The 14,844-nt window shown below is 41.3% G+C and overlaps 1 protein-coding gene across 2 annotated transcripts in view; it reads right to left on the bottom strand.

Annotated features, from left to right (window-relative positions):
* The window catches only part of GRK3 (G protein-coupled receptor kinase 3), an 80,334-nt gene that overhangs the window by 35,210 nt on the left and 30,280 nt on the right, over nucleotides 1–14,844 (bottom strand). The window contains exons 3-5 of one of the 2 annotated variants that reach the window (XM_067307386.1): nucleotides 5,322–5,395; nucleotides 1,379–1,480; nucleotides 145–219 (exon numbers count right to left, since the gene is read on the bottom strand). In XM_067307386.1, the coding sequence (XP_067163487.1) occupies nucleotides 145–219; nucleotides 1,379–1,480; nucleotides 5,322–5,395 (251 nt within the window). The remainder of the gene's footprint in view (nucleotides 1–144; nucleotides 220–1,378; nucleotides 1,481–5,321; nucleotides 5,396–14,844) is intronic. The other variant, XM_067307387.1, reaches the window with a different exon arrangement.

The following is a 14,844-nucleotide window of genomic DNA, read 5'->3' as shown; positions in this document are numbered from 1 at the left end:
TTATACAATGAAATCAGAATGTTTTTCTATTACATAGAGGAATATTTACCAAAACTTTTTTATTCTGTCTCCTTAAATATGTACCAAGTCACTCACTGTCAAATAAGTGAGGAAAACTTGAACATTCAGACTGTCTTAACCTACCTGAAAAAGGCTGGCTGGCACTTGTTTCTTGGCTAAATGCATTTGCACATGATCTACAGCTTGTTTCGAAAAAGGCTTTTGAAAAAGAAAAAGAAAAATTACAAACAGTTGGAAATGTTAAAGTTTCATTTAAGGTCTCCAGCACTGTCATTCTTTTAATCATATGAAAAATAAACGTATTTCAAAATGAATGTAATAAAGCTTTCACTAAGTACATTATTGTAAAGTGTGCTGAATGCAGCATCGATCCCATTATTCTAAAGCTAAAGGCGAGGAGAGGGGAAAAAGAGGAGGAGAAAGGTGAAGATAAAAGGGCAGGACGATGCTCCTTCATCCAATTTGTGAAAGGAACCACGTATGGGGACAGCTACAGATACAGAAGTGGACATGGACTTTTTCACCGCTAGAGAGACAATAACGCACGCTTAACAAAGAATTGCTTAAACCCCTCCTGCAAAAGAACCCATACAACCAGGGTAAAACACTCTGCAAATTGTTCTTAAAACAAAACCAAACCAAAATCAAATTAAACAGTGTTAACTGTACATCAACGAGCCAGAATTTCAGCTGCAGTAAATGCACGCTTTCATTGACTCTAACAAAGCTGCATCTGTCACGATGCAGCCCCGTGTCTTCAATTTATCATATTGCAGCTAAAAGGTCTCCTGTCTCTAGCACAATAAGAAAGATTGCTTGCTATCACACAAATTAAAGAAGAAAATCTTTATGTGACCAGTCTTAGATAAAATCTCAACTTTTACTCTAAGCTTTCAAGGTTGTTGCAGGGTTTGGGAAGGGATAAAGTTGGGTTTTCTATTTATTTATTTATAAACGTACATTTTTGTGTGCGTGTGTGTGTGTGCACACGTGTGCACGGATGCACTCAAGTACAGACACACAAACTATCTACACTCATTTTATCTTATTTTAAAATATAGCTTTAGTTTAAAGAAATCATATAAAATAGATAAATCCTCCAAATATTTCCTTTGTGCGTCACCAAATTTAATAAAAACTGGATCTTTATACTTCATTCCTGGAAAAAAAGCTGAATCTGGACAAACCCAGTCCCATGGATCTCAATTTGAAATCCACAGCAAATATTTGTAGAAACAATTCCTTCAGCAATAGTTTTGATTGTTCTCTGAATGAATATCAGTTATTTTAAATTACCACAGCTTCCAAGCCACTCAAAGTAATGAAAAGAAGAGGGTGACATTTAGATGACACACACATGTGAACATGACAGGAGTTCTTTCATTATATATGTGTCATAAATCTGCCGACTTCTGCTAAGACGTTCTTCCTCAGAATCCAGTTTCTCATATTCTTTTATCTGCAATACAAAAGAGAAGGATCACTCAGACCAGCCCATTTTTAATACTTTTCACTCATTAGGTAAAAACAGGACTTTGCTTTGGCTGAAGTTCTATTTCGCTTTATTATTCTCTTAGTCAAGACTCTTAAAGAAGAGCTGCCTGTGATTCTACACCTAAAGCTGACATTAGAGTTTCCTTTTATCTTAGAATTTTTTACGTAAAGAAAGTAATTTACTTGCTTAACATGGCTGCAAAGTTTTGTTTTCTAAAATTTGAAAAGGGCTGAGCAAAAGAGGCACGTTTTGCTCGTTTTACCATTTGCCAGGCTACGGATCTCCATAGGAAGCGGGAAGGTAACCGCATGATGGGACCGGATGGGCAGGGAGAGCCGGGCAAGCCGACACGCACAAGGTGTTTGGAGGTTTTCTCCTCTGCTCCATTCAGCGACGGAGAGCACGGCCACTGCTCCGGCTGCAGGCAGGAACGTTGATCCCTGCTCTCAGACTATCTCACTTGTCGCTCCGGGACATACGCAGGGCCCCAGAGCCAGCAACGCTCCCTGCACCGGCGCAAGAGTTGCAGCGTTATGCATGTGGCACAAGCATCACTCGCGACCGGACCCAGCTCTGAACACAAAACTGGAGTGTCCTGATCAGGAGCAATTACAGCATGTTAAGTAAAGATGGTTACATAAGAACATGAGGCATTCTTCAAATGTTCACGCAGTTCAGGTAAATGTTGGATTTGAATCCTAGATGTCGCTAGAAAGACGGTTTCATACAATCTGTCGGGTTTGTGTTGGTTTGCCATAGCAAGTCAGCATGTTCCACATGAATTAACAGCCAACCCACATGGTTAACGTTACAGAATAAAACTACTGGAAGACTGTCAATTCTCATTAAAATGATTCAAAACATCTCAAAGAAACATTTTTTTTTTAATTAATGCAATGCCTCAAAAATAATTAAAAGAACTGGAGAAACCCTGGTGCATATCAGGTTGTCTTTCTTGAACGCAGCCTCCTCTCCTCCATTTTTTGAGCAGACACCATGTAACTGCAGCACCCAAAGCAGTGAGAGGTCTCCTGAAGCAGCCTCCCCACAGCCACCCTGCCACCAAGCCAGCGTCTCTCCAACCTGCCTTTACGGTTGTCTTTTTAACCATTGCAAAATCCCTTTGTCCTCTGCATTTCCAAACATTCTCTAAAACCAAATCAAGATTTTCTAAAGGTCTTGAGAAAAGGACAGTAGACACTCGGACTCTCTCCCACCTGGCCAAATCACCCCATCCTCCACAGAAGTCCCAAAGAGCCGCTCGTGTTAGGACCACGAGCGGTGCCACGCCGCTTACCTGCCTCATCTCCAGCAGTATTTCCGCCCCCTCAAATATGCTTGCCCACTGCAAGCTATGAGATGGTGTGATGAGACACTCTGCTGTGATTATATTTAACGTGCATGCCTGACATTCATAAGCTAATTTTACACATTCATTAAATAGAACATCACTGTACCATGCCAAAAAACACAATGACGGGCAGAGCTAAGGAAGCATCACCATTTATCAAGCAATTTGTCTCTGCTAGCAGCGGTTTCCTCAGCATTACTCTTGACCCAGAGACAATGTACTGTGTCGTCTTGCATTTCAACACTTCCCTGGCAAACTTCAGCTCACCTTCAAAGTGTCTGACAAAGTATCTTTTCAAAATTTGAAATCAGAATGCATTAATTTTCAAGCAGCTAGAAGCAAAGAGTTTTTTTTATTTTTTATTTTTTAAAAAGCAGATTTGGATGAATCACTCATCCAGCTAAATGCTTGATCGTGACTTAAGCTGCAATAATATGAAATCCCTGGAGTACGGAGCTGTTCTACATCAAGCGATTTTTAATGCAACAGTGTACTCAAATTATTCTACATGTAATGAATGCAGTAAGTAAATCAAATGTTAAAAAAAAAAAAAATCCAACTCTTCTGAATCCAGTATGTCATAGAAGAAAATGCAATGAACCTCTCTTTAAATATCTTTAATGGGATTTTTCTAAAAGTGTATGACAAAGCATTTAAAAAATTTTTAGGCAACACTTTGCTAATAACCTAAAAATACAATTTTGAATTGTTTCAGAGATAAAGAAGCAGCTATAAATATCCTGCTAAACAATCTGTTACAACTTGCATTTTTGATTACTGGTGACAGTGATATGTTCAATACATAAAAAGATGGAAACAGTAGAAAAAGATTCCTCTTTATGAAAAGGGAGCATCTAATTTGAGCGGGGGAATTGTATATTGCCAGGAATTTCTTTTCTGACTGACACCAGCTGAGCCTATTTTGGTCTTTTAGCCCGCTAGTGACAAGAACTGGAAGCCGTCAGCCTGGGAGCAATGCAGACAGAAGGTGAGCCGGGGCGGCTTTTCTCAGCGACGATGAGCAATTCCGGCTGCCTCGCTGAAGCGCATATATGCCTTAAGCCAATGCAACACCTCCGAGAGGATTAAATACCGTTTTATCCCTAGTGTCCCACACCCAAGAGCGGTGAGCGGAGCACTAAGGATCCCTGGTGCCCGCAGGGAGGGACGGGGGAGCAGGAGGAGGAGGAGGAGAAGCGACACCTCTTCCTCCGTGCAGGACCGAGGGGAGCCGAGCCCGGAGCCGCCAGCGATTTCCATGGCAACCGCCATCCGCGATGCCCGCGACGCGCAAGCTGCCTGCGTTTGGGAAACCGCGCTCCATTTTCTGCTGGGGTGCTTTGGGACAGGGCGAGATGGGTTTGCCTTATTTTAGGCTTTCTGCCTTAAAGGAAAAAATCTTCACTGTGCGTAACAGAGAACACAGGCTAACGTCGGCTACAAGGGAAAACACCCCGGTTTTGCTTTTGGGGCTTTTTGAAAGAAGGAATCCACTGCTGTAATTCCAGTGAAAACTAGCAAATGCTAATTACTTTTCTGTAACTTCATCTCTATATTTGTAGCTGAACTAAGATTTATCACCATCTTCGCAAGTGAAGATCAAAAGCACGTCCCGTTTCTCAACACAGATCTTGGCCTAACTTTAAGGTATCAGGGACATTAGCAATCGGAGACTTGAGATGAGCCTAATTTAGAGCTCATTTCTTATGAATATTTCAAGTTACCCATAGTCAGGGTGCACCTTATGATAAAAAACATTAATAAGCCTAAATACATTTTAATCTCTATTAAGATTCTCCCTCTCCCATCATCCTCTGGGTATTTTTCAAGTTATCCTTGGATGTGAGAATGTGCTGAATAAACACATGGTTAAGTGTCTGCATCAGTAACTTTTTTCCAGTGTTTTTTTCAATATCTGCCTCAAAATGAAATATACTTTACTCTCCAAGGGCAAAAGCTGTATCAGGACCTTTTGAAGTGCTTTGTTAATTGATGTTTAATAAAGAGACATTGTTTCAGTACATGCAAATAAAAGCACTGTTAAAATTTGAGCTAAGTAGATTTCTGCTACAAATATTCCATTTTCTAAACCTTAACTATATAATCATTATTAATCAGACTGAAAAATCATCTATACTGTTCTGCTAATATGTACTATTAGAGTACTCTACCAAATTACCAACTGCATTAAATAGTTATATGACCATTTTTTAAAATCTCTCAAACATGTTTAAATGATAAGTTTGTTCCTTTGAGTTGCAATTATTGCTGTATAAAATATTGTATCTTATGAATCAACCATTCAGGAATGGAAGCTGAAATGAACCAGAGCAAGAGGCATCCCTGCGCGTCCTTCCTCTCCCCGGAGCATCCCCTGCCCTACCGCCCGGCTGCCGGCCCTCCCGGCCGCGTCCCCGAGCGCACGGTCCCAAGGCCAGCTACAAGGCAGCTTACCTCTTCGTAAAACTTCAGTTGAGGGACAGCTTCATCGATTTCATTCATGCAATAGTCTTTAAAAAGCAAAAATCCTGAAAAACAAAATCAAACACTTTTCAGGAAAAAAAAACGCACCTGTAATACAATAACTTGTAACAAAGAACACACAGAAACAGGGAGCTTTGTGGATTGTGTATAGCTGTGTAAGTATTCTTAATTGCCAAGGTTTAACAACAATGATAAGTGGCTCTACAGCCTTCTGAACAGAAAAAGATTATACACGTAACTCATCTCCCATAGATGTATTAAGCATATTCCAATTTCTACCTACTAGAAACTTTATAAGAAGTTTACATAACACACTGAAATTTTCCACTCCTCTACACTGACCAGTTTTGGAGGGTTTTTTCCCCCACAGTAAAAAAATAGATATCCATATAAATTCATAAATTTTGTTATTTGAAATAGTCTTACCTTCATTTTTTTTAGCAATAAGAACACATTTTTCTTAGTGCCTTTACACATTTATTTTAGAAGCACTGGTTAATGTTATCTCCAATACATTTTACAGCATGACAGATCACATTAGAGTCTTTACAGGCCCTTTGCAAGTCATTTAACGTCTAGACTCTGCACTCTGCCCCTGGCCTTCTCCCTTCTGAGCATCTCGCGCAGCGTTACACAAGCTTTGGTTCGCAGAGGTACTGCCCTTGCCTCCGCCTGAGCTGCTGTCTGCTGCCCCAACTACCCTTTTACTTACCACAGGTATCTGTTGTCACAGCTAATTGCTTGGGTTACCTGCAAGTCCTTTAGAGCTGCGAACGAAGACGCTTTCAGCGCATTTCGGCAGGCAATACCTTTCCTCATTTAGGCTTACTATGTACTTATGGAAAGCATACCCAATTCCAATTAAGCATAGTCCAAATTTGGGGGTGGGGGGGTGTCAAAATATCTCAAATAAAAGATGAGTCAACAAACGAGTAAACACAGCAGCTACTGTCACTGAAAATCTGCTGCGGTGCAAGGCTCCTCTCAAAACCAAAGCGCTCTTGTGCCCACGAAGTTCAATGGAACAAAACCATCCACAGTATCACCAAGAACCGAAGGACCAAGCAATTTAATTCGCAATGCTGCTAAAACATTACTGAGGTTCATCCTAACCTAAGCAAAATTAAACTGCAATTCTGTTAACGTATTCAGATTTTCCCCTTCGTCCAGTGAGAAAGGCATGAGAGAAGAAAGGAGATATTTCTGAAAGAGGCAGGACACAGGCAGAAGCCTGACAGATCAAGTACTAGGCTTCTGCTATTGAACCACAATAGTGTTGAGGAAAGTGCATCCTCTGACTAATAAATACGTAACCCACATTTCTAAAACATTTGTGGGTCAAAGCGTTCAAATGGATGTCGCTGTGTTACAGTTAACGAACCAGAACATCAAACAAAAACGTCCGTTTGTGAGAAGGAAAGAGAGGTGAGAACTCTGACCACGTCACCTGGCTGCCTCTGAAGGCGCAAAGCTGCACTGCCACATTCTGTAGAGAGAGCGATTTACGGCAGTTACCACTGATAAAGCAGCTACAGTTCCCCATATGCCGAATTTCAACTTAAACGGTCCACGAAAAAAATCATTCTGAGAAGGAAAAATATCTGTACACCACAAAACATCCAACAAAGCGCCAGGCGCGCACGTGCCGTGACGCCAAAGCGGGAAGGCTCCGGGGAAGGCGCAGGGGAAGCGGCAGCGTCTCCACCGCAGCCACACCGCCGGGCAAAGCCCCGTCTGGCCTCCTCGCGGACGTTCAGCTGGCAAGCACACTGCGTCTTAGCAGCCTTAAAAATTAAATTCAACGGCGCAGAAAAATAAGAACACCTTCGTATTTGAATATGCTGCTTCTTGCAATTTCATAAATGTTCAATCACTAGTAAACTCATCACGAAATTCTAGGACCATCATACATCTCAGACGTTACGTTATTGTTCTCCAAAAAGTCTTTGCAATGAACGGGGAATTCTCTCCTGCCCATAGGAACCCGAGCACGGCCAGCCTCCGCCAAACAGCGCAGGCCACTGCTTCCCTGCCACAGCAAACCCTTCCCTAACCTCCTGTGCCCAGGTAAAGTAAATAACAGTAAATAAAGGACATTTGGGGACTGGAAGATGTCCATGCAAATCAGAGATGAGGAAGAAAATAGTTTAAGCACAGTCCATAAAAGATGTGGTTCATCACATAAAAAGTTTGGGAATTGCTATAATAGAGTATACTCTTTGTCATATACTCAGAAACTATTACGTTGCAGTAGGTTTCTTGCCAAAAGGCAAGGTGGCATCTATACCAGAGATCTACAAGCAAAGGTTGCTTTGTTTGTCTATAAATTAAAAATATTTCTGTAAATATTGTACATCTCCTTTGTCTTTCATCAACTAGCTATGATACTTCAAAAACCCAAGTTTCCACTGGATGTTGCATTTGTGATGCCACAGGGGAGGAAGGAGATGACATCTAGTTAAATAAAAATCTGGGTTTTTTTGTTTTGTTTTGTTTTTTTACAAATAATCATCTCAACTTCATAACATACAGGAAAACCTTTTTTCTTTTCCTTTGTTTATTGACTGAAATGCTTCTTGGAAGAAAAATTGTTCTCACATACTGCATCATTTAACATCAAGTAAACATACCAAACTGATCCGCATGTTTTCAGTGTGTGTAAGGGTTGATACAGAGGACACCAAAAAGTGTAAAGTTAAAAAAGGTAAAGTTTTGCATATAGAAAAGCATTTAATAGTCAGTTATGAAAATCATGTGCTTCAACTCCCTACTGTCTAATTTTATCAAAGACCTACAGAAAAAAAACTGCAAACTACTCATAAGCAAAACCATTAATCACGGTGGATAAAGCATCACTAATCAGGCAAACAAAAGTGTTAATTCACATGAACTGGAAGTGATTTATCAGCCTCTTGATAGGGTTTCTCTATAGCTTCATCTGGATCCCAAGTTAAATTTCATAATATAAGAGCTCTGTTTCACTGGGGCCCCTTTGATTTATTTGGTCATAATCAGGATGTAAAAAATGCGATTCTGACCGGAGATCTGCAATACTCTGCTTGATTACTTTAGCTGATTAGGATGATATTCTGAAGACTATAAAAACTGGTTTTTGTTCTCAAAATGAGGACAGAAGTCTAACTAGATCAAAAGGGTTTTTTTTCCCTCTTATGATATTCTCCAAGTTTTGCAGTTATTCTCAAAAAAAGAAATCATTCTTGAAATATTTTGTAAACAAGTATTTCAAAAACATACACGTTCTCCGATCCTTAAAAGCAATCTGCAAGTATGGCGGTTTGCTTCTTTTCAAAGGCTTGCCTTAGCTTGTATTTCACTGGACGTGTCCTTAAGAAAGTCGCCCAGTGTTAGGGAGCAGAGCAGCGCCGTGCTCAGCGCTGCGCGTGCCGGGAGCAGCCTGCCCGGCCAGCCACGCGGCGCCCAGCGGGCAGCGCAGCGCTCTCCCCGGGGCAGCACGCCTAGCCAGGCGCCCGCCAGCGCGAAGCTGCTCCTCTGAAAGCCTCGACGATAACGTCACCCCTCGTCTGTCCACAGGTGACGACCAAGCCCTCGCCTGAAACACGGGTAAATTACTATTTCTAGAGAGCGCAAGCTTTCCTGCATTCGCCTGTCCGCACGGTAAACACAGCAGAAACCAGCTTTTGGTGTGAATCTGAAAATGACAAAAATTCTTTTAAATTCATACTTCTGAGTTTCCCAACTATGCGCTTCATGGAACTAAAAGTAATTTGTTAACTCTTATTTTACACGTGATCAAAAACATTGACAATACAGAGCAAAATAATGCTGAATTAACTGAACTTTTGTTTGGACAATGAACCAAGAAAGATGACAGTCATGTAATTAAGAGACTAAAGAGTGGCACAAACAGAAATGAATGCAGTCAAAGAAGAATCCCTGGCATGTTCCCAGCTACTGGCTGTTGACCAAAAAAACCCACAAACAAAAAAAACCCACAAAGGCAACTGTGGGAGGAGTGCGAAAATACAGCAACACGAATTTTTAACAATGCCATACCAAACATTTTAGCCCTCCTTAATATTTTCCAAACTTTTTAACCATCACAGAATAAAAGGTTCACAGGAAGAGCCAACAAGGAGGAATAGCCTTGTGCTGTCTGCTTTATATAGACCTTTCCTGAGTCTTTTTTCTTTTTTAATTGCATTGCTATGCAAAAACTGGAGACACCTAAAACAAGGAGAAGCAAGATACTTTTACAGATGCTTTACAGTTTCCATTAAAGATGGGCAGAATTATTACAGCAGTATTTTAAAATGCAAGACTGTTAAAAAAAAAAAAAAAAAATACAACAGTAAAGCCAATTACAGCATGGAACGCCTTTTCTCTGTGAGGGAACCAGTGCTCGAATTATTCCCTGTTAGGATACACAGGACATCTGGGAAGGTATTGTAGAAACAAAGACACGGTGAGTCTTCAGGCTCAGCGGGGCAGGAGAGGAAACCAGGGGGCTCAAGGGCCCCCGGCGGGGCGGCGCGCCGGGTCCGGAGAGCAGGGTCTGCTCCGCTCTGCTCCGGAGCATGGCACAGGGGCTTTGCTACGGCAGGAGATCTCGTGGAAATTATCGCAGAGCAAGAGAAATAATTAAGACCAATTTTCTAAGAGTTGTGATAGAAAAAACACTTGAAAAAAAGTCAGTAACATCCAGGTACTTAGAATAATAATATTCTAACACTTGGGGAATCTTTAACTCTCAAATTAGAGCATCAGCTTTTATCAGCTATTCACCATTTTCTTTCGGAGGGGTGGGAGGGTAGGGAAGTACATCCACTATTAAGAAATGTTGTTTAATACCGGTTGGGTTGATACAAAAACAGACTTTTCAAGCTTCCTCTGAAGACCTATTGACTAGGAGTATTCACATATGTATATTAAAACATATTGAATATAAACATGCAATTTATATAGTCATTAAAAAAACTATTCCTTAGGACACCATTTTTACAAACTGAGGGATGATGAATTTTACTGTGTAAAACTTGCTAATCCAAGCTCAGTACCTGTCGAGGACATAAGATGATAATGTAACAGGCACTGCATCTTGTTCCAGAACCTAAGTGGCGCATTTCACATAAACCAATTTCCTTTGAAAGAAAGGTTTCTATTTTTTTAAAAAAGATATATTATAATGAAACCACAAGAAGCACTGTATATCGTAAGCTTTCTAAGCAACAGCCTAGAAAAAGACACACATGCACTGCCCTGAAATCAAATGCCAGGTTATTTCACCCCACAGGCTTTCCATGCAACTTTTAGTTAAGATCCATACCTTACCACTGGAACGTATATATTTTGCATACCTGCAAGACTGCATTTCTTGCTATTATATGACAGCATCTGTACCAGCAGCAGAAATACTGTCTGGTGGCTTCAACACCGGAAAAATGCACTAAAACCGAAACTGGATAGGCAGCTGCAGAGTTCATTAATACTTCTGTAGTGCAAATTAACAACATAATTGCTCATACTGCATGGGAGTTTGGCCAACTGCCTTCAGTAAAGTGAGATCAGGTGCTGGAGTCTGAATTTAGATAGCCTTTTTATTACATTACAGTTGGGGAAATTCACTTCTTCCAGAGTGCAACAGATCATTTTGCATTTGATTGACACGAATCATATTCTGTCAGAGTTTCTCCATGCATCCTAATCAGGCAACCCTGACTGCCATTTTTAAAGTTACCAGCAACACACGTATCATGAGCAGTGCAGTGGGAGTCCAGTTCAATCCTTCTCTTCAACAGGTTGTATTTTGGGAAGCGGAGTGTTGGAATTCCTTATAATTAATTGGGACTCTTGTGATTAATGTATTTTTTTTAAACCTGTTTCATGAAAACAGGGGGAAAAGGTGTCAACTGAGACATCTTCTCTCGAGCCCAGCCCCTCATCCTGCCCGGGTACAGAGCTGCCAAGCGCCGGTTTGCGCGGGAGGAAACGGGACACTGCGGGAAGCCGGCAGTGCCAGCAGGACCCGGACCGACAGCATGAGGGCAAACGCTGCCCGAGGCCCGACGAGAGCAGGATCGCTCCGCACCGGGCTGGCAGGGGGGAAGGCACCGCCACGGTGCCAGGAAGGAGGGAGGTCTGCAGGAAGGAGGTATTGCGAGGGATAACTGATCAGAGGCTGAGAGAGATTCGGGAAACGCGGCTGATGTTTAGGGACAAGGAATGAAGAAGGATGTGGGGGCTGTAAAAGGCAGATCTGATAAAGACAGGATGACTCCTGTGGAGCCTGGAGAACTGAGATATTAAGGAAAAAAAAAACCACTGGGGAAGCTGAGAAACAAAAACAGATTGCCCAGTCATAGGTTTATCAACTGTTTGTAGTGACCTGTAATTAATTCACTAAAAATTTACAATACAGGAAAATAGAATCAGAAGCGCCACTCTGCATAATCAAGAGTAGTGTTCAAAAGAATCTAAAAAACCTAAATATTAAAAAAAAATTCAAAAAGACTTGGTGGGTGAATTCTTCATTTAAGAGGTCTTATTCCTTTATTTTTTTTTTATATATATATTTTATATATATATATATATATATATATATATAACAATTTTGAATGACTAACCTTAAACCAGTTGTTCTTTTACAGCGTAACTTCAAATGCAAACATACTGCTCATTCCTCTTTTTGCATTTACAGCTGGTCTGATTATAGAATCAATGTCATCAGCTATCAGCATACTTAAACTTTTATCTTTTCACTGTGTCCTAAATTCAAACAACAATTCCAATTAGAATATAATGCTCTCAGTATGAAAAACACTTCTGTTTTGTCCTTCCGTTGTAACATGGGATTTTGCATTTCCATTGCAGCATTAGGATAGTTCTTCTCTTACAGGTGTTCTAGACAGAGCGAAAAATTATCAGCCAGGAACTGTAGCTCTCAGATAATAGCAAAACTAACTGACAGAAGTAACACTGGATAAGTGACAGTAGTTTTGAGAAGTTCAAGTAGAACAGATGAAAAGCACAATAAGAAGAGTTAACTACATACTGAAAAATAAGACAAAGAACAGAAAGCAGGAATTAAAAAAATTGATAGCGTAAGTAACAGATAAAAGGAACCAGCAATTATTTATGAAATAAAGATGTTGACAGCTTTTTGCTTTAAAGATTTCTTCTTCTTTTCTACATAATTTATACAACTGGATCTATAGCAGTTTATAAAAAAAAAAAACTCTTCTTTTTTTTCTTAGCTTTTTCTGGTAACACCAAAGTGATGGATCATATCAATAACATACATGGGTGTGAAAGAACAGCTAGCTCCATGCCTCCACTTTCAAAATAATCTTCTCATACCCCAGCCTCTGGACAGTATTTTCTTCCTATTTTGTTTTTATGAACAATCTCAAACAGCTTAGTTTGTCAAATGCCATTAGTTGCCGTAAATCCAATAAGCAAGACAAAAATATCTTTCAAAGAGGGATAAGGAAAGAAGCTTGAACTTCATAGCGCAGTCTCAACTCGATACTCGAGAAGAGATGAGGAGCTATCGGAGATGAGCTGAGCACCAGAAGACTCAGCAGAGAAAGTCTGGGACTATTCAATTAATAGGGCCGTTCCCAGACAGCGTCCCCCCACCAGACACAGGCAGCTTCGCAAGCCTGGGGGGAGGCAGGGGAAGCGAATAGAGTTAACCCATCTCTGCTGAACAAAAAAAAATTACTTTAATTTTTATCTCAAATAATTAAATTTTTCTAACTTGATTTCAAAGTTTTGCACGAAATCCTGACTCTTAAGTCAATGCCAAGACTTGCCCTAAATTCAATAAGGCCTGGATTTTTTTTCCTTCAGTATTTCTTACTGCCGGACTCTGGGCGTATGTAGCTGCGGCTGAGAACAGAAATACAGCTAGTAACTCCCCCGTGCAATTCTATTAAACCCGACCTGGCCAGTGACACTATGTTTACAAGCTGATTACAACTGACATTATTTTATTATAGCAAGGCAAACAAGCCCACGTGGTGCGACGTGGGGTCCCTTGCCGGTCTCCCGGCAGGCGCCTGCTGGGCCGGGGGAGCCGCGGTTACGCCTGGGTCCCGCCAGCCCGGAGCTCTGCCCGCACCATCCCCGCCTGCCACGTTTATTCATTTAACGCACTTCATCTGCCTCTATCAAATTCTTAATTCAAACCTCTGCAAACGCCAGTTTTACGCAAGTCTCAGAAGTTTCAAAGTTGCTTATAATTTTCCTGCCCTATTATTAGTGTTATTAAAGCAGGATGTATTTTTAACATGCTGGAAAGCACCTGTTATGTGGAAGATGAAAAGGGGGAAGGCAGAATCAGCTACTACCAGACACTCTTTAGAGACCAAGAACAGAATTTGGGGGTGACAGAGGGTGCCAGGCCGGGAAGAAGCTCCAGCGTATTCCTGCCCATCATGAAAAGGACGACGGCTTCTGCAAAACCGCCGCTAAGCCCCAGGGGCCAATTCTGTCCTTCTGACTTCCCGACATTTTAAAGCTTACCTCTTCATTCATGCTGCCGTATCACGATCTTCAGCAGAACATCAATTAATTAATAGTAGAGAATAGTCAAAAAATATTTTAATGAGGAACTCCATAATAAAACTAATCTTGGAGAAAATTACTCCATTCCTAACCAGGATTTTATTAGTATTGGATTCAAACACCCTTTTAAAAGGAGTAAATAAAAACACTATTAAAGCAGAGATGAACAGAAGTCACTAGGTGACACAGCACAGCTAAAAAAAGACACATTTAGTCCTGATATGAGGACTCACAATATCACTGATTGAAAGGAAGCTGCATCTATTTACAGCAGACCTGAATTCGGTCCAAAATGCTGATGCCGACTCTTTATAGCAGGCAAAATACCAAATTAGAAAACAAAAATATCAAGCTGCTTCCAAGCCCTATCAAAACGTGCGGTACATAAATACAGAATAATGAAAAACAAATAAGCAGTTACATGCGCACGGGAATCAACAGAGACTTGCTCCCTATGGATTAGGGCTAGAGGCTCCTCCGATTCTCAGCAGCTTTGGACGAAGCGGGCGCCTGGGCACCGCTAGGGCTGCTCCTGGCACCGACCGCTCGGGCTTTCAGCCGCCTAACGCAGCGTCTTTCCTCATTTAGGGCACTCACAGGTCTCTCTCGTGACTCCTGCGCCTGATCTTTCCCATCTGGCTGGATTTGGACAAGAGAGCGAAGGAGCTGGAGGAAGGTGGCCCGACGGACGTAGGCAGGCGGCGTGAGCACCCGCGCCTTGCCTCCAGCGCAGCGCTGGCGTGGCGCTCCCAGGGAAGCTGCACGGCTGTAAGCACGTAATAACAGCAAAACTGAACTCAGGCGTTACAGTGAAATCAGTACAAATCTGTGTTTAAACTGAACTGCACCATCTGAAGTCATCTTCAGCTGGAAGCAAGGTCTTGTTGCATCTCAGTGAAACAACACAGATAAGCCGTTTAACAATTTTAAGGCCTTCACTAGTGTA

This window comes from Apteryx mantelli, chromosome 17 (genome assembly GCF_036417845.1).
Source record: "Apteryx mantelli isolate bAptMan1 chromosome 17, bAptMan1.hap1, whole genome shotgun sequence".
NCBI lineage: Eukaryota > Metazoa > Chordata > Aves > Apterygiformes > Apterygidae > Apteryx > Apteryx mantelli.
Note: the sequence above shows the minus strand (reverse complement) of the source record. Positions and strands in the feature narration are given on the sequence as shown.